The sequence below is a fragment of the Pollachius pollachius genome (genome assembly GCF_949987615.1).
Source record: "Pollachius pollachius genome assembly, chromosome: 7".
Taxonomy (NCBI): domain Eukaryota; kingdom Metazoa; phylum Chordata; class Actinopteri; order Gadiformes; family Gadidae; genus Pollachius; species Pollachius pollachius.
In genome coordinates, this window is record NC_136940.1 from 7,331,166 (window position 1) to 7,350,889 (window position 19,724).

The 19,724-nt window shown below is 42.5% G+C and overlaps 2 protein-coding genes across 2 annotated transcripts; one reads left to right on the top strand and one right to left on the bottom strand.

Annotated features, from left to right (window-relative positions):
• Positions 1–1,592: 1,592 nt before the first annotated feature.
• LOC307078375 (uncharacterized protein) lies at positions 1,593–4,559 on the bottom strand. The gene is made up of 2 exons (XM_079740140.1): positions 4,451–4,559; positions 1,593–4,188 (listed from the first exon to the last, which is right to left on the bottom strand). The coding sequence occupies exon 2, from the start codon at positions 4,183–4,185 to the stop codon at positions 2,638–2,640; it is 1,548 nt and encodes a 515-aa protein (XP_079596266.1). The 5' UTR covers positions 4,186–4,188; positions 4,451–4,559; the 3' UTR covers positions 1,593–2,637.
• Positions 4,560–6,520: 1,961 nt separating this feature from the next.
• Positions 6,521–19,131, top strand: LOC307077850 (uncharacterized protein). The gene is made up of 5 exons (XM_079739323.1): positions 6,521–6,644; positions 6,745–8,374; positions 9,286–9,364; positions 14,361–14,489; positions 17,286–19,131. The coding sequence occupies exons 2-5, from the start codon at positions 6,746–6,748 to the stop codon at positions 18,899–18,901; spliced, it is 3,453 nt and encodes a 1,150-aa protein (XP_079595449.1). The 5' UTR covers positions 6,521–6,644; position 6,745; the 3' UTR covers positions 18,902–19,131.
• Positions 19,132–19,724: the final 593 nt, after the last annotated feature.

A 19,724-nucleotide genomic window follows, 5' to 3' on the forward strand; every position in this document is an offset into this window, starting at 1 on the left:
GGCTACTTTATTTTGAGATGTCCGTGGAATCCCCATGTTTCTTTCTACATAACTAACTACCATTACTGGAATCATTTAATCACTTCTAGACTGAATTAAATTAATCCATTCCATAGTTACCAGTAAATATACCAATAAATATTAATTTACTTATTTATTTTTTACGAATTATATTCAGGGCTAATTAAATAATATCCGGGGCTTTAGCCCAAATTAAACAGCTTAGTGACGCCACTGGTTATCATTATCATTCATTATCAGGGTTATCATTCCTACAGCTCTTTCTTAAGGAGCACTCGTGTCTTCTGCATTTCAGCGGTTACTTATTTTAAAGTGTACATTTTTCTTATTAGAAGTAGATAAGTAAGTAGGCTACTTGAAATGTTTCAATAACTTTTAGGCATAGGCCTATGCATATGAACACAATATGATCATCCTTCTCAATTTTTTTGTGAGTTTGTGGCTGTGAGTGATTGAGTATTACACATAATTAATATAATCAAGATTGTGATTAAGATTGTTTTAGTAATCCACATTAAACTGTTCAAACATGGCTAAGGTAAATTCTGCAAAATAACTGTTGACATAACAAAAACATGAATCATTTATTCCGTTCCAATATAGATATGTCAATCATCCAAAAGTTATAAAATAACTGCAGGGCTTATCAACTGTTTCTAAGATTAAAATATAATGCAATAATCACTATCAAGCACAGCTCATTAAACACAGAACTCGCATCAAACGAGGCTAGACTCCTGCCACAGAGAGCACTGGGCAGGAAAGAGTGAAGAAAGATTAAGTCTGGACACCCTGCTTCACAAAGACTTGCAAATCATACCGAGTGTTTGTATTGTGGTCTGTAAGTCCCAAGCTATTTGGTTTGAAGCTTAATTTTGATTCTAAAAAATAAAAATCTTAAATGATTTATGTTTAACATTTAAAAAAAGAGAAGCCGAATTACTCAGAGATAAATATCTGGTTCCCTCTGCTGGCAAACAAAGAGATAACTCAATCCTGAATATATCGAAATGCACCGCAACTCCCATCAAAAGCACAAACATGCGTCATCTTATAAAATATTATGGCTGTGGTGCTTTTCGATATATTTCATACTTATTGAGACAGATTTAATTTCATACCCACTAAGTATAGGCTTTGTCTAATAGACTTTCAAAATCTTGCTATGTTTCTTAAATACTTTCTGACCTTGATCTTATTATTTACAATCATCATTTTCAAAATTCAAAATCTTTCATTCCTTCATTCATTCAAACTTACACCTATATGTAAGAAATCAAACCAAAATAAAACACTTATCAGCCATGAACTCCAATTTTATTGAGCATGAAAATAATAAACATGACATTAACTGTAAGTCTATGATGATCTCAAACCCAGAATTTTTAGCCTGTACACTACAGTAGTGAAATAAATTAAACTGAACACAAATGGCTTCTGATGTTTTAGGTTCTTTGCAGTGGGTATTGTTTCGGTATCGATATCATATTGAGGCCGGTATTGAGGCTGAAGAATTTGCAATCCACCATTAATTCCCTTTGTATCCCTCCCTCCCTTCCTCCCTTCCTCCCTTCCTAATGTTTGGCCACTCTGATGTAAAATAATGAACAATATCTAATTTAACTCTTAGAAAACACAAACTCAAAAAAAACTCTAAAAGGCAGAGAAGCCCTCTGATTTGGACTGGTATGGAGAAGACAGAATGGGAAATACAGAATCCATTTTGCAATACAATTGCACACACATAAATAATGAATTTGGCCATTTCAAAGATCAACTCAAAATGTACATTCCTCCCATCCCATTACTATTCTACTTCATTATCAGCATAATTCAAAAGAGGAATGGGTGGGGATGCGGTTTAGTGTTGCGTAAGGGGGTTCCCCCTCTCACGCTTCTGCAAGACTGTGTTTAATTGCAGTTATTTATGAGGATGGGGGATGGGTTGGGGTTAGAATTAGTTAGAATAAAATGTACTGATAGACAAACGTTTTAGCTCAATGTTTATTGGAACAGTGAATATGAAAAACAAAACGTTTGACTGGAATTGTATTATTCACGCACAGTTGGAAGATAAAGTTGCCCTGTTAAACACATGTCAAAGGGAGGGGTATCCTTTGATGCATTCCTGAGAATGAATCATAGGCCTGACAACCAATATAGATATGTTTTCAAAATAAAAAGCTCAGGAAGATTATTTTGCAAAACAGGCTGTTTCATACAAATTCATACAAATTAATACATGTATTAACATATTCAAGATAATTGCAAAAAGGATTACATTAGAATGAGGACTTTTATTCAGCGAAATGCATGATTCCAATCTCATGAAAAATATCGAAGCAATTGCAATTAAATAAATACAGATTTTATTGTTATAAAGGCAATATGCTTAAGTTGTTTTTATATTTCTATTGCAGTTCAGAAAGCATTTAAACTCAATGTTTTTGAGACAAGATGCTGAGACAGACAGTCAATCTGAGAGGCATGTTGTGTCGAATAAAGGACACCTGAACAAAACACTGAATATGTCCTTACAATTGCGGCGATTAAAAACGGCAAAACCCCAGCTTAAATAATGTTGAGTATTTCAGTGGAACTCAATATCATTTCTGTTTACGTTTTTGAGTAGAAAAGTGCATTTATAAATTTTTCTGTTACATCTGCAAAATTGCACATCCATGCAGCCCAACCCCAACTTGTAGTGGGGTTGGTGGTGGTTGCAGTGGGGGTGGTGGTTGGCATGGTAGTGGTATGTAAAGGAGGGGTGGTTGGAGCAAGGGTGGGGCACACAAGCTGATCCTCTGTTAGTGAAATCACCTCCCTTCCACTTAAATCATTTGGAAACTTACACACCACAGGAGGAGTGTACATTAGCAGTTTAGAGTTGTCTTTCATCCATTGGTATAAATAAATGAAATTGCAATCACAACGCCAGGGATTATCATTGAGTTCCACTCCTTGCAGGACTTTCAAAGGTTCAAAAATATCTTCCGGAAGGTTCTCCAGCATATTGCCTGATAGCTTAAGGATCGTTACCGATGCTACCTTTTCAAATACGTTCGCGTCCAAAGTTCTGAGTTTGTTGTTTGATAAACTTAGCTTTTTAAGGTTTGCAATGCCGTCAAAATATTCTGAAGATAAAGTTGCAAAATGGTTTTTGGACAGATCTAGATACTTTAAGTTAATCAGGGTGTTGAATACTCCACTAGGAAGACTGCTTAGGTTGTTTTGATGGAGCCTCACCTCGGTTAATTTTGGTGTGCCTCCGAACAAAAGCGCTGGTAGACCAGTCAGTTGATTTGCATGCAGGGTCAGTGTTTTGAGCACACTGAAGCCAGTGAAAAACTCTGGTGGTAAATCAGTGAGAAGATTGTTATCCAAGAGTAGTTTCTTTAATTTGTCTTTATGTGGAAAAAGTCTTGGTGCTAGTTTAGTTATTTGATTTCCCTGTAATCCAATTTCCATCAGATTGGGTAAATGAAGGAAGACCTCTTCGGGGACAGAGGTGAGTTGATTTTCATAGAGCCGTAATATCCGCAGTGCATTGAGTTGTGAGAAAAGGCTGGGGGAAATAGACATCAGGTTGTTTTTGGCTAAATGCAGGACCTCTAGGCTCTTGAGCTCATCGAAGGTGCCGTCCTCTATGGATTGGATACTATTATTATGGAGCTGGAGCTGTTTCAGTTTTATTAGGCCGTCAAACAGACCTCTCTGAAGACCACCAAGCTTGTTGGACTTCAGCACCAGCAACTCCAAGTGTGGGACTTCGGCGAAGACTCCCACTGGGATGGACGTGAGCAGAGTGGAGTAGATTTGAAGCTCCTTGAGGCTGTCCAAACCCTCAAAGGCCCCGGCCTCCACGGACACTGTGGGCGTGGACATGAACTCCACCTTTTCAAGCTGAGGATTGGCCACAAATGCTCCTTTTGGGATTGTAGGGATTTCACTTTCCACAAAGAAGACCTCTGTGACGCGAGGCATCAAGGTCTGTGGGATTTCTGTGGTGGTGGAGGGGAAAGCCATTTGGTGGTCTTTGGTTTCAGTCCCTGGGTTTACATCTGCATCCGAGGAATACAGAATCAACAGAGACAGGGAGAGGAGGAAGAAGAGTCCTTTTCGGAAAAAGGCCGCCGGAAATGGAATTCTCTTAGACATGTTCATTGCCTAAAGAAAAGGGAACAGAACTTTTTGAAAATAGAGAAACGATCATGTAAAACAAATGTTTAAATGGAGATTGGAGAAGATAAACATTCTGTTGGATGTTTTGATAAAGATACACTTTCGCAAACTTTTGCAGTACAAGGTCAATTCTGTTTCTCAGTAACACGTCACATTCAGATCATATCAAATACAATATTTACAATGTATATATAAATGTATTATATATACTTTTTATAAAATTATACATAATATAATTGTTCCTTACCCGAAAATGTATTGGGCCGTTCAAGTGAAACAGTTGGCTTTAATGAAATGGTGGAGAAAACTTGCAAAGACCATTCTGTATCTACTATATCTATGCAGGCCAGCAGTTCATTAAGAGTGTGGGGTGCCAATGCAAGGTGTGGTCTTCGTAACGTCTGCACTCAAACTGATAAGCACAGGGAAGGAAAATACTTGAAAGGGCCCATATTTACTGTCCCTCTGAGGTTTGCTGACATAACTTAACAACTCACACTCGTTTACCTTTTATTAACAAATCATGATCACAGCAGAGTTCATGTCTCATGATATTTAATTTGTTAATGCAATGTAGATTAAAAAAAATGAACTGATAATTATATATTAGAAGAAACCAAATCAATCCATTTAGTATTTTAAAAAAAAACATTTCGGAATGAAATTCACAATTATAATTATTATTCATGTCTATTTGAGTGGGGTGTCCACTCAAATATATTCTACATACTGGCACTAGAGGGCAGCATTTCGAATTAAAACCATTGTGGCGGTTATGTGGAATATAGACTGGGAAGTGAGATAAGCAGAAAGCTTGAAACTGACTCAGATTCTATTCTAAGATCGTGGAAAGGTCCTTCTGCAAAACGAAACAGGACGTAAGGGGTGTCAAATGAAATGTGTTGTAACCAGTGTGTGCTGGTCTCTCTCTACAGTACTATATTATAACCAGTGTGTGCTGGTCTCTCTCCAGTACTATATTATAACCAGTGTGTGCTGGTCTCTCTCCACAGTGCTGTGTCACAACCTGTGTGTGCTGTTCTCTCTCCACAGTACTGTGTCATAAACAGTGTGTGCTGGTCTCTCTCCAGTACTATATTATAACCAGTGTGTGCTGGTCTCTCTACAGTACTATATTATAACCAGTGTGTGCTGGTCTCTCTACAGTACAGTATCATAACCTGTGTTTGCTGGTCTCTCTACAGTGTTATAACCAGTGTGTGCTGGTCCCTCTACAGTATCATAACCAGTGTGTGCTGGTCTCTCCAGGGCCTGGCCTTGCTGTGTGAGACCATTGAGGACTGCTGGGACCACAAGTCGGAGGCACGTCTCTCGGCGGGCTGCGCAGAGTAGCGTGTGGGCCAGATGCGGCGTGTGGCCGCTTTCGGGCGGCCTGGAGAACACCCTGCCCGTGGTCGCCATGGTGACCGACCTGGACTACGTGCCCAAGGAGTCCAGCATATTCGCACACGCACACATACACACACACAGGAAGTTCTTTAACCAAGTCTTCCGGGAGTCCTGCGAGAGATTTCTAGCGACGACCCCTGCCTACTTTGGTGGTAGGGATGAATGAAAAACAATACAGTTTGAAATTAAATCAAAGAACAATCAGGAGGACCTCCATGAGAGATGGGGGTGGACGTTGTTCCCCCATGGGGTGGATTTAGAGGTAGTGGTCCATTGTTTTCAAGCATAAAGACGATTCAAACCATAAACCTCCTTCAACCAAGGTATATCTCAGTTCTAACGGACACATTCAAGGAAAAAGGAAAACAGACAAACGCTCCCCGTGGCAACCAGTTTTAAACTGCTCGGCAGGGCTCGAAGGCACGCAGGTAGGAAGGCTTTATTGGTTCCTTTTATTCCTTTCAGTGTAAACCAAATACAGCACCAGCTGAATTGTCAAAAAAGAATGCCTTTCTCTCGTAGAATGGAAACGCCCGCTGGTTGAAGGTCAAAGTCTGCGTTGTATTTCGGGAAAGCCTGCGTGTTTCGAGGCCTGAAGACGCCAACGCCGAAGTTCGGAACCCGATACACACGCGCATATATCCATCTCCCCCTCTCCCTCTCCGTTCCTCTCCCCCTCCGCCCCTCTCCCCCTCCGCCCCTCTCCTAACCCCTGGCTCAGTCCGCCCCCGTGGACACGCAGTTCCCTGACGTTTCAGAGCTTTCACACTGTGAGTTTCTTTTTAAACTGTGAGTTAAAAGAGAGCCCGAGGAAAACGACAGACATTGTGGTGAAGTCAGATTGTGAAAGCTGAGAAGCCTGTGTCCGTAGGGGCAGAGTTAGGGGAGGAGCCAGGTGTTAGAGGAAGAGAGGAGGGTCATGTTGAGGAAACGAAACCAAAGTCATTCGACGGGAAAGCAGTTCTCTCTTTCAGGAGGAAAATAAAACACATTTTCGAACAAATAGTTTGACAGACAGAAACAACAACAAGGTGAGTTATACAGCAAACCTTTGAGAGAAGTTAAAACAGCTCTTCCTGTTATGCAATAAGAAAAATAATGGAATCCATATACCTTGTTGTCTGTGTCTAGGATGGCCTCTGCAACTTCCTGGTCTGAAGATAATTTTTTATGTTCCATCTGTCTGGATGTGTTTAGCAGCCCTGTTTTCACCCCATGTGGACACAACTTCTGCAGAATCTGTATTACAAAGTTCTGGGATGAACAAGTCCAGTACAAATGTCCTGTTTGCAACGAGCTCTTCCACACTAGACCTGATGTACGGGTCAATACCTTCATATCAGAGCTGGCCGCTCAGTTTAAAACGTCTGTACGAGCAAAAGAGCAGCCTTGTGTTGAACCAGGAGAAGTTCCCTGTGACGTCTGTACTGGGACCCAGCTGAAGGCTGTGAAGTCCTGCCTAGAGTGTTTTACCTCTTACTGCCACACCCACCTGGAGCCACATCAGAGAGTCAGAGGCCTGAAGAAACATCAACTGGTCGAGCCTATGGACTGTCTGGAAGAAAGGATGTGTGAGAAACATGAACGACTTCTGGAGCTCTTCTGCAGGACTGAACAGGAGTGTGTGTGTCAGTTCTGCACAGAGGGTGATCACAGGTCCCATCCTGTTGTACCTCTAAAGGAGGAATATGAAGTGAAGATGGCCCAACTGGCAAAGATAGAGGAGATGATCCAGGAGAGAAAACTAAAGATTAAGGAGATCAACGACACAGTAGAATTGAGCAAGGAAGACGCAGACAGAGAGTTAGCCGGTGGTTTGCATGTCTTCACTGCTCTGATCCACTGTGTTCAGAAGTGCCGTGATGATTTCGACCAAATGGTTAAAGAGAAACTGAAATCCACAGAGAAACAAGAAGAAGACCTCATCAGAGAGCTAGAGCAGGAAATCGTGGATCTGACCAATAGAAGCTCAGAGGTGAAGCCGCTCTCAATGACTAAAGACCACCTCCACTTCCTCCAGGCCTTCAGATACCTGAAGGATCAGGTATCTGAAAAAAGGATCAGATCACGCACCAGGGACTGGAAGAGGGTGAAGGTCAGTCCTCCGTCATACGTAGAGATCTTGAAGACATCTCTGGATCAGCTGGAGGAGACACTGAACATGGAGATGAAAAGGCTGCGTGGTCCTGCTGAGCTGAAGAGGGTCCAACAGTATGAAAAAGATGTGACTCTGGATCCTGTTACAGCTCATCCCCTGCTCACCGTGTCTGAGGATGGGAAACAAGTACATGATGGAGGTGTAGAGAAGAAACTCCCAGAAAACCCTAAGAGATTTTCATGTTATCCACTTGTTCTCTCGAGGCAGAGCTTCTACTCAGGGAAATCTTACTTTGAAGTCCAGGTTAAAGGCAAGTATTCATGGCGTTTAGGAGTGGCTCGACAGAACATAGACAGAAAAATGAAGACGTTATGGCCCATCCCATTCACCCCTAATAATGGCTACTGGGTGATATCATTACACAAGGGTGTGTTTGTATTTCATGGTAACCCTGATGTCCGTCTCCCTCTGAGAGCTGAGCTCGAGAAGGTGGGGGTGTTTGTTGATTATAACAAGGGTGTGGTCTCCTTCTATGATGTGAAAGCAAGGGTTATAATCTACTCTGCTACTGGCTGCACCTTTGGGGGGCGTCTCTTTCCACTCCTCAGTCCAGGTTCACTTGGACCGTGTGGTGGAAACTCTCGCTCCCTGATCCTCTCACCTGTCAATCAAACCGACTAAGACACTGTTTGATATTAAAATGAACAAACAAGAATTAATGATATTTCCTGAATAATGTGCTATGTTAGATCTGAAAGAACTGCATAAATGTTGTGTATGGTTGTTATTTACAAAGGATGGAAATAACTATTTTAAATATAGCTCATTGTAAATGATTATATTCCACTACCTTCAATGTGTGTTTCATTTTTATTTTACTACATTAACTGTTTGTTATGTAGAACAACTTAGGAGGATATCGTTATCATAATAATAATGATCTTTACATTACTATAAGTTGTATAGTTGATATATTTCGGAGTCATGAATAGATAATCAATTAAATCTTTCATCACTTTTCTGAATTCAATAAAAAATAAATCGATAGATTCATTAGAAATATGAAAAGTATTGTGATTTATACAGCTCTTGGGGAGTGGGGGGAATAAATCATCATAGTCCCACTTTCTTGTGGATTAATTCAGCCAGGGAGCATCAATATTTGATTGCAGGATCTATTCTCATTAGATTGTTCATGGGGATGTGGCAACCCAGTCTCACGGAAATACGTGACACTGTCACGTCACATCATTTAATCTATTCATTCGTGATCTCAGGATACGTAATCTCAATTTTTTCGAATTTTTCAAATTTCAAACTCATTCTAAAAAGAACAGATAAAGCAACTGCCTTTTGTTCCGTCGCGGTTTGCCTACAGAGCATCGCACCTGCATTAAATATATCCGGGAATTATCAAAATTTCTCAGAATCAAAGATGAAAGTCGAAACGGGTGGCCAAAAGCTATCATATTGTTAGAAATTTGTGTTTTTTGGCACGAAAAAATTGAAATTACGTGTCCCAGATCATGAATGAATAGACTTAATGACGTGACAGTGTCACATATTTCCGTGAGACTGGGTTGGATGTGGAGAAGCAGGCTCAGGGCCCAGATGGCCAGGCAGAGAGATGGCAGAGAGCTGGGAGGGATGGCTGTAGGGGATGGGTCGCTGCTCGCTGTGTACGTGAACGTCTGCATGGCTCTGAAACAGCTGGCAAGTCAGTGCTGCAGGGTTGCTTTTCCCTATGAACTCGCAGACGTCCGACCCAGGTGTTGTGTTGGGGATCCATCGGAGCTGGAGATGTTTCATAACTTGTGAAAATGGAAAAAGCCAAGCCACACATTGTTGTGTGAAAGGTGGCGAATAATAAAATAAATGTATACATATATACATTTATTTGGATGTGATATGTATAGAAATTATTTTGTTAACACTTTTATCATAGAGAAAATGGATTCTTCGGGTGGCTGCTTATCTGAAAATACCCAGAGTTGGATGTGGATAAAAAAAAAGAATCCTTGTCTCTCTCTCACAGTTCGGTCTCTCTCTCCATCTGTCTTTCTGTATCTCTCGTCCTCTTTGTTAATCTCTCCTTCACGTCTCATCTTCTTTCATTCTACCCCTCCACTTTTCTTCATCTCTATCCCTTAATCTTTCTTTACCTTCATCTCTCTCTTTCTAAAATAAATTAAATTCATTTCATTTTATATTAATTGGCCTAAATAATGAAACACCATTGACGGACCATTTGACAAACATAACAAAACCACAACAAATACATGAATGATCATATAAATAAACACCATTGACAATGAATTCATTCTGAACACCAAATTTGTTGGCAGTCCAGTTGAATCTCTTGCAGTAAGAGATTCAGCAGGCAGTGCTACTCCTCTGTCCTTCACGCCACACGGCAGTTTCTGACAGCAGGGAAGTTGAAAGAATTCTGGATGTGTATGATTTAATAAAGCATTGACCTCTTGGTTGCTTGTATCTCATACATTGCAGTAGGAAGTGGGCTTCTGTCTCTCTCCCCTGGGGACAGAGTGGACACAGCCGGTCTTCTCTGGGTAGCCAGGTCTGCCTGTGACAGCCTTGCTCTGTAGCCAGGCTGTGTCCACTGAGCCTGGACGTTGGCAGGGATCTCCTCAGCTTTCTATCGGTCACAGTGGACAGATATTCTAACTCTCTCTCTCTCGACTCGGTCACTCAGGTTGGTTTCTCCTGTGACCTTTTCTACCTGCCTGTTCACCTGCCTGCTCATCTCCCTCGTCCAATGTCCTGCTCAGCTCAGCTCCGTCCTCCGCCATCGCCTTTCCATTCTCATCGCCCCCTGACTTTTTGAGTCTAACTTTCGTTGGTCTTGCATTGTTCTGCAACAATACAGCAGCAGCAGCGTTTAGTACTGGGAACCACTTTGGAACAGTTGCCTTTGCGGACGGCTGTGCTGAAATCCATCTGTGTTTTCTCTGCGCTGGTGATCTCTGATTGTCTCTGGATAGTGAACTTGTTGGTCTGGTTCGACTGCCCTACCCAGAGTCACATGACTCAGCAACCATAACCATTAAAACCATAATAGTACATATAACCTGGGCACACAGGGAGAGGCTTTTTTCTATAAAGACTGTAGAGGAAATACCAATCCCAGGCAAAGTCAGGTCAAGTCAATTGTTCCTGTATTTCACTTAATCACAGTTAATGTGGCAAATCAACATTAAATCACCACAATGTCTCTTGTTTGGCACCGGCTCTCAGTGTTTAGTCTTTTAAAGATTGAGCCTGATTTAACCTCTGCTACTGGCTGCACCTTTAGTGAGCCTCTCCATCCCCTCCTCAGTTTATGTTTACATGAAGGAGGTAGAAACTCTGCCCCCCCTGATCCTCCCACCTGTCAATCAAACAGAGTAAGACACTGTTTGATATTAAATGAAACAAACCACAACTATATGTTATAATATTTCCTGAATAACAATCTCTGCCATGTTAGATCTGAGAGAAATGCATTCATGTTGTACTGTTGTCATTAAGCAAGGATGAAAATAACCCTGACTATTCCCATTGTAAATGATTATTATCTCTCTCTCTCTCCCTCTCCCTCCCTCTCTCCTAAAGTGCAGCAGACAGTAATCGATGTGTGTCTTTATCTCAACAGCATTGGGCCTGTGCCATCCATCCACACAGTGAATTAAAGTTCATATCTCTCTGTTCTCCTGGTCCACCGTATCACTTCTCTTTCTTTCTCTCTCTTTCTCTCTCCTTAATGATGTCTTTATCTTTCTTTATCTCTCTCTCTATCTCACACTGTATACTGTGGGCCTCCCACTGTCTCTCTCTCTTTATCTTTCCTTGTCTCTCTCTCACAGTTTGGTCTCTCTCTCCATCTGTCTTTCTGTATCTCTCCTCCTCTTTGTTAATCTCTAGAGCATCTCATTTTCTTTCTTTCTCAATTCAATACAATTTATATGAATTAGTTTTATTGGCATAAATAATGAAACATTAATGCCAAACCATTTACCAAACATAACAAAACCACAACACATGGCAACAAATACATGAATGATCATATAAAATGAACACCATGACAATGAATACATCCTGAATACTAAACGAGTTGGCAGTCCAGTTGAGTCTCTTGCAGCATCCATGGATCTAGCAGGCAGTGCTACGCCTCTGTCCTTCACGCCACACGGCAGTTTCTGACAGCAGGGAGGCTGAATGAATTCTGGATGTGTATGATTTAATAAACTATTGACCTCTTAGTTGCTTGTATCTCATACATTTTAGTAGGAAGTGGACTCCTGGGGACAGAATGGACACAGCCTGGCTTCTCTGGGTATCCAGGTCTGTCTGTGATGGCCTTGCGCTATGGCCAGGCTGTGTCCACTGATCCTGGACATTGGCAGGGATCTCCTCAGCTTTATATCGGTCACAGTGGACAGATATTATACCACTGTCTCTCTCTCTCTCTCTAAAAAAAAATAACGTTTTTTTATGATTACTTCTCAAGATAAATGCAAAAAAAACGAATTCTTGCTGTTTTGGAGCTTGTGTCTATCTTACACTGTGTGGGTGTCCCCGAAAATCGCCATCTACTGGGTGACTTGATCTGAGTTAGTATATTTTAATGATACTGTTACTAGACGTACATCTGCAAAAATACAAATTTGTTACCAGCTATGTTCATTTTTTATTTTTCTCTCCTCCTCCTCCTGCAAGGGAGAGAATAGGAATAATTCATTCTATCCAAGACTCGGATACTCATTCCTCATACAGTGACACCATTCTATATTGGCTAATCTTATCCTAGACATTTATGTAAGGCATTCATCGGACAGGGCTTTATTAAGTTGAATAAAGACCAAAACCTGTCAAACAACAAGGAATGTTGAATATCAGGGCCGGTTCTAGGCACTAAGATTAGGGTGGGCAGATAGAAATAGGTGGCGCAATTTTTTTTTGCCCTTGCAAGATCTCCGTGCCTGCTTTTTGGCACATTTACTCTAATGTAAGCTTTTAGACACATCACTGCTGTATGGGGGGTTTACCATGATAGCACTGCTACCAGCAGCTTTCCACATCAGTTTTACAACCATCTGCCACCTTCAGACAAAAGTAGTAAAATTGCAAGGCTTGGGTGGGTAACTTGGGTGGGTAACTGTGGGTGGGTAACTGTGGGTGGGTAACTTGGGTGGGTAACTTGGGTGGGTAACTTGGGTGGGTAACTGTGGGTGGGTAACTGTGGGTGGGTAACTTGGGCGGGTAACTGTAGGCGGGTAACTTGGGTGGGTAACTTTGGGTGGGTAACTTGGGTGGGTAACTGTGGGTGGGTAACTTGGGTGGGTAACTGTGGGTGGGTAACTGTGTGTGGGTAACTTGGGTGGGTAACTGTGGGTGGGTAACTTGGGTGGGTAACTTGGGTGGGTAACTTGGAGGCAGGCTGTCCTGCCCACCCAATTAGAAGCAATGCATGGTAATGGTATATTCTTTAGCAGGTGTTTTCAAATTGGGTGAATGTGAGCCTCCCCTGAGAGTAGATAAGGACAGCCCCCCCCCCCCCCCCCCCCAAAAAAAAAAAAAAAAATATTCCCGTCCGCCTGACCTAACACGCCTTTTCAGTAAATGCCATCTTTTGTTTGCTCCAGGCAATCGGGCAAAAAAGAAAAAAAGACTTTCAATAACTAATCAAATGTAAATGTTTTTTAATATTGTATTTGAAGACATTTTATTTCCACAACTTTTTTAAAAGTGCATTCATAAACGATTCTTTGCAAATAATTTCCAACTTCATGCAGGCCTAATTGAGGCTACTTTTAAAATCACTGAACATCAGTAGGCCTATCCACAAGTCAACAAAACAAAGCTACAACCGACGACACCTGACGGCTGAAATCTGCGCTGTGTGTCTGGGCCTTAAGCGCACATTTGAAGGAGATGCACATCGTCTCGAAATAAATCAGCACAATGGACAGCTCTCTGATCAATGAACGACAATGGCATGTTATGAGATCGAACGGATTCACATATTTTCATCAAATTTGTTAACGATTTCAGCCACATAAAACCACAGATTTAAACCACAAACAAAATGTGCCATACTCACATCATTTGCACTATGAGCTGTCATGGTCTGTCTGTTTCCTTGTCTTGTTTTGGTGTGTTTCCCGTTTTACTTTGGTATCTGTCTTGTTTCTCCCCATGTCCTGTCAAGTTTCCCTCCTGTGTGATAACTGCTCCCTCCCCTAATGTGTTTCAGCTGTTACTCGTTGCGTGTCTTGTGTTTGGTATTTAAGCCCTTGTCTTTCCTTTGTTCCTTGTTTGATCATTGTGGTTGGTGGTGAGTTGTGTCCTGTGTATTACCTGTGTTACCCACGTCACCTGTGTTCTCGATGTTCCTTGCCTTTTGCGTTAATAAATTATCCTTTACCTGAACGGTCTGCTATTGGGTCCTACCTGCCTGCCTGCCACCCGCCAACCGTGACAGAATGATCCGACCGTCATTGGACCCAGCGGATGCTCTTTTTGTTGGAGGCTGTGTTGGGGCGTATGTGCAGCGCTGTTGCTTCAAGGCCCAGGTTGGAGGGTGCCTTACGGACTATCAGAGCAGGGGTGGTGAGTTTGGTGTGCCATCCAGTTCCACATTTCTCTCCAGCCCCTGAGCTGACTCCAGTCCCCGAGCCCTGTCCGGTTCCTGAACCCTACTCCTTTCCGAGGGTGCCCCTCTTCCAGATCTTCCAGACCTTCCAGAAGGGCCCCGCCCTCTATCTTGCCTTCCAGAGGGGTCCCGCCTTCTAACCCTTCCAGACCTTCCAGAAGGGGCCTGCCCTCTACCTTGCCTTCCAGAGGGGTCCCGCCTTCTAAACCTCCCAGAAGGGGCCCGCCCTCTACCTCGCCTTCCTCCAGAGGGGACCCGCCCTCTACCTCACCTTCATCTTCGCCGATGCCGGCCAACTGTGGGTCTTTGCCGTTGCAGGCCTCCAGAATTGCAGGCCTCCAGAATACTTTCTTTTTTTTGCATGTCGTGGGTCGCCTGGTAGTCGACCCTTAAGGGGGGGGTACTGTCATGGTCTGTCTGTTTCCTTGTCTTGTTTTGGTGTGTTTCCCGTTTTACTTTGGTATCTGTCTTGTTTCTCCCCATGTCCTGTCAAGTTTCCCTCCTGTGCGATAACTGCTCCCTCCCCTAATGTGTTTTAGCTGTTACTCGTTGCGTGTCCTGTGTTTGGTATTTAAGCCCTTGTCTTTCCTTTGTTCCTTGTTTGATCATTGTGGTTGGGGGTGAGTTGTGTCCTGTGTGTTACCTGTGTTACCCGCGTCACCTGTGTTCTCTGTGTTCCTTGCCTTTTGCGTTAATAAATTATCCTTTACCTCCTAACGGTCTGCTATTGGGTCCTACCTGCCCGCCTGCCATCCGCAAACCGTGACACGAGCAGCATCAACCCTATGGCCCAACCAATTTATCAATTCAACACACAATTTTGACCTTCAATTTAATCGTCCATATCAGTGATAACAATAAGGCCTCGCTTTTGATGCCAGAGGTGTTCGATGCAGGGCTGCACTGCAGAGAGAAATAAACGCAAGTCGTCCTCCACCTGCAGCCTTGATCTGTTTTTGTTTTTAATCAGGGTCAGTGCGGAAAACTCACACAAGTAGGTTGAGGTGAAGGGGATTAGGACTTTCATAGCCTTTGTGGAGATCTGGGGGAACTCGCTCTCCACAGAACCAGAAACGTATTCAGGATCATATTTCCTACGTTTTTTCTCCTCCCTTAATGCTGATTTCTGGTGACATTGGACAAGGAAACGATGCATTTTAAAACTAATACAAGCACGCACAATTACCGATATCAATAGAGCTGCATACAGATGTGTATCTTTTCTTTGCGTGTTGCGTGTCGCGCCTCCCCTGTGGCTCTTTGGCGCCCCCCAGGGGAGCCGCGCCTCACCTATTAAAAACCGCTGTTCTATAGTATTAATTAATTGGCTGAATTTTATTTGACATTTTCTTGGACAGCGAACAAACAGGTCCGTCCGATGGTGGGTCTGGACTTCCACCTAAAAAAAAGCAAAAAAGCAAAAAAAAAACTTTTTCTTCAATTTTGTTTGGGTGGGCAGGGCGCACATTTGGGTGGGATGAGCCCACCCTTGCCCCTGGCTACCGCCGGCCCTTTTGAATATGTGTCCCAATGAATTACCTCTCGTATTCAAATAAAGCTCATTCTAGTGCTGCAAGTGTTTTTAGTCACAGGACTGACGTGGGGTCAGTCCTATAACGGGGTGGTCTGGCTATTGCTGTCATTTTTTTCAGCACAAGAGGCGTGATCAACGGGCATAGTTCAACCGACTCTGTGTGCGATTGGCTGCTTGCCGTCGCTTCCCTGTCGTCATTGTGTTAAACCAACCAATAGCGCGCGAAGGGCAAAACCCAGCTTGGTGATTGGCTCCCGTAAAAACGTATCGGAAGCAGAAAGACATGAATTGCTCTTCTCCAGAACTTTGGGCCTCTACGAATTCTCTTTTTTGCATAGGAAATTTCCTTTGTGCTTGGAGGAAAGGTGGTTCGAATTCTAAAAATGCTTAGGAAAGGAGCCTCGATGCTTCCTTTAACCCTCCTTTAGCATAGGTTACTACTGAGCTCCCTTTGCGAAAGGAAAGGAGATAGTATCCCATAGTCCTTGACGGCGGCAATATTTAAAGCAACATGCCACCAACGAAGTTTAGCGTCTCTACGCGAAGACGCATGAGAGACGCGGTAAAGCAGAAGAATAGAAGAGAAGAAAATACAATTGATAATAATGGATACCAATTCCAGAAACATAATTATTTGAATGCAAATGAATCCATTTATTGCTGGTTAGTAAGCACATAAAATACACCTTAAGAGAAGAAAAGGCCAACTTCCCATTTAAGAAAGACTGTACTGGGGGCAGTTATTTTCAACATCAACATAAGTTTAGCCTCTTTTTTTGTCACATGTGAATTGGAATTCAAGTGGCCTAAAATATTCCCGTTGGCCAAGTCCGACCTAAGTGATTCTCACTGTTGGCGATAACCTGATGAGAAATCAATACGACAAGAACGCATGGATCAAAGAGCGCTTGTTTTAGTCAAACTTGGAAAATTGTAGTTTCACACTAGAGACGCCAGAGGTCGGCAATACCCGCCCTCGCGCAATGAAGTCTGTTAGGAAGGGTGAAGTCGAATTCATTTTAAACAGTGCTGTCTTTTCCGATGTCCACAAAGGTTAAGGAAAGGAGGCATAAAGGTTAGGAGATTTGACTATTCGTAGAGGCCCCTTGTCCAGGGCGAACTCAAATCGCCGGCAGAATGGGCGGGGCTACCCAGTCTAAGGAGAGTCATGATGATGAAACGAAACTTAGGGTTCATAGAAACGAAAGTCACTCGACCGGAAAGCACTTCTCTCTTTCAGGAGGAAAATAAAAACATTTTCGAACAAATAGTCTGACAGACAGAAACTACAACAAGGTGAGTTATACAGAAAATCTTAGTTAAAAGCGCTCCTATGTTATGTAATAAGAAAAATAATGAAATACATAAACCTTGTTGTCTGTGTCTAGGAATGGCCTCTGCTACTTCGTGGTCTGAAGATGACTTTTTATGTTCCATCTGTCTGGATGTGTTCAGCAGCCCAGTTTTCACCCCATGTGGACACAACTTCTGCAGAATCTGTATTACAAAGTTCTGGGATAAACAAGTCCAGTACAAATGTCCTGTTTGCAACGAGCTCTTCCACACTAGACCTGATGTACGGGTCAATACCTTCATATCAGAGATGGCCGCTCAGTTTAGAACGTCTGTACAAGTAAAAGAGCAGCCTTGTGTTGAACCAGGAGAAGTTCCCTGTGACGTCTGTACTGGGACCCAGCTGAAGGCTGTGAAGTCCTGCCTAGAGTGTTTTACCTCTTACTGCCACACCCACCTGGAGCCACATCAGAGAGTCACAGGCCTGAAGAAACATCAGCTGGTCGAGCCTATGGACCGTCTGGAAGAAAGGATGTGTAAGAAACATGAACGACTTCTGGAGCTCTTCTGCAGGACTGAACATGAGTGTGTGTGTCAGTTCTGCACAGAGACAGACCACAGGTCCCATCCTGTTGTACCTCTAAAGGAGGAATATGAAGTGAAGATGGCCCAGCTGGCAAAGATAGAGGAGATGATCCAGGAGAGAAAACTAAAGATTATGGAGATCAAAGGCAGAGTAAGAAATGGTAAAAAAGACGCAGACAGAGAGCTAGCTGATGGTTTGCAGGTCCTCGCTGCTCTCATACGCCATGTTGAGAAGTGCCGTGATGATTTCAAACAAATGGTTAAAGAGAAACTGAAATCCACTGAGAAACAAGCTGAAGACCTCATCAAGGAGCTGGAGCAGGAAATCAAGGTTTTGACCAATAGAAGTTCAGAGGTGAAGCCGCTCTCACACACTAAAGACCACCTCCACTTCCTCCAGGCCTTCAGATCCCTGACGGATCCCCCACCCACCAGGGACTGGACGAGGGTGAAGGTCAGTCCTCCGTCATACGTAGGGACGTTGAGGAGATCTCTGGATCAGCTGGAGGAGACACTGAACATGGAGATGAAGAAGCTGAGTAGTCCCGCTGAACTGAAGAGGGTCCAGCAGTATGAAGTAGATATGACTCTGGATCCTGATACAGCTCATCCCCTGCTGGAGGATGGGAAACAAGTACATGATGGAGATGAAGGGAAGAAACTCCCAGACAACCCTAAGAGATTTACATGGTATCAATGTGTTCTCTCGAGGCAGAGCTTCTCCTCAGGGAGATTTTACTTTGAGGTCCAGGTTAAGGACAAGGCTGTATGGCGTTTAGGAGTGGCCAGAGTGTCAATCAATAGAACGAATCCCATCTCATTGACCCCTAAGAATGGCTGCTGGATGATATTATTCAAAAAGGATGAGTTGGTATTTCATGATGATCCTAATGTCCGTCTTCCTCTGAGAGCTAAGCCCAAGAAGATGGGGGTATTTGTTGATTATGATGAAGGTCTGGTCTCCTTCTTTGATGTGGAAGCCAGGGTTCATATCTACTCTGCTACTGGCTGCACCTTTAGAGAGCCTCTCTATCCAATCCTCTGTCTTTATTCAATTCTCTTTGGTAGAAACTCTGCCCCCCTGATCATCTCTCCTGTCAATCAAACAGACCAAGGCACTGTTTGATATTGAAATAAACAAACAACCACAACAACTAATGATATTTCCTGAATAAGAATCTCTGCTATTATAGATCTGAGAGAACTGCCTAAATGTTGTTATTTAAAATGGATGAAAATAACCCAGACCATCATAAATATAGCCCATTGTAAATTATTATATTCCAATATATTCTGTGTATTTTCTTCCTTTTTTTTACTATAATATTATTAATGTTTCAGTTATGTAGAACAACTTTGGAGGATATCGTTTTTTTATCATAATATTTACATCACTGTAAATTGTATAGTTTATATATTTCGGAATCATGAATAAATTCCCAATTAAATCTTGGTTCACTTTTCTGACTTTAATACAAATGCTGAGAAATGGCATCGTTACAATTTCAGTGGAATATATCTTTTCACGGCAGAAGGTAAATTATGTTTGTTCACATTATATAGATCCTATTTAGATTTGTTTATTAAAATATTTCAAGAACTTTGACTTAGGTAGCCATGATTTGAAGGAAAACACACACACTGTTGCAGTGCTCTCTGGTCATCTTTCTGTGTATTTTTTATACTCTGTCAATCTCTACCTCGTCTCTCTCTCTCTCTCTCTCTCTCTTCCTCCTCTCTACCTCGTCTCTCATCTGAGAAACGCTCCCATTCAAAATGCATGGCTTTACATTTCGTTCTGTGTAGCTCGTGCTCTGGGACACGATTCGATAGATCCTGCACATGAGCACGAAATAGCGTGATACCGGGTTGGTGTGTGTGTGCGTCCAAAGACAATGCAGCTGTGTGTGTGTGTTTGCTTGTGTGCATGTGTATGTGTGTGTATGTGT

Coding starts and splice junctions, on each gene's coding strand:
- LOC307078375 (XM_079740140.1), bottom strand. CDS start 4,185: ATGAACATGTCTAAGAGAATTCCATTTCCGGCGGCCTTTTTCCGAAAA.
- LOC307077850 (XM_079739323.1), top strand. CDS start 6,746: ATGGCCTCTGCAACTTCCTGGTCTGAAGATAATTTTTTATGTTCCATC. Junction 8,375..9,285: donor GCTCCCTGATCCTCTCACCT/GTCAATCAAACC, acceptor TATTTCCGTGAG/ACTGGGTTGGATGTGGAGAA. Junction 14,490..17,285: donor CTATCTTGCCTTCCAGAGGG/GTCCCGCCTTCT, acceptor GTCTGTGTCTAG/GAATGGCCTCTGCTACTTCG.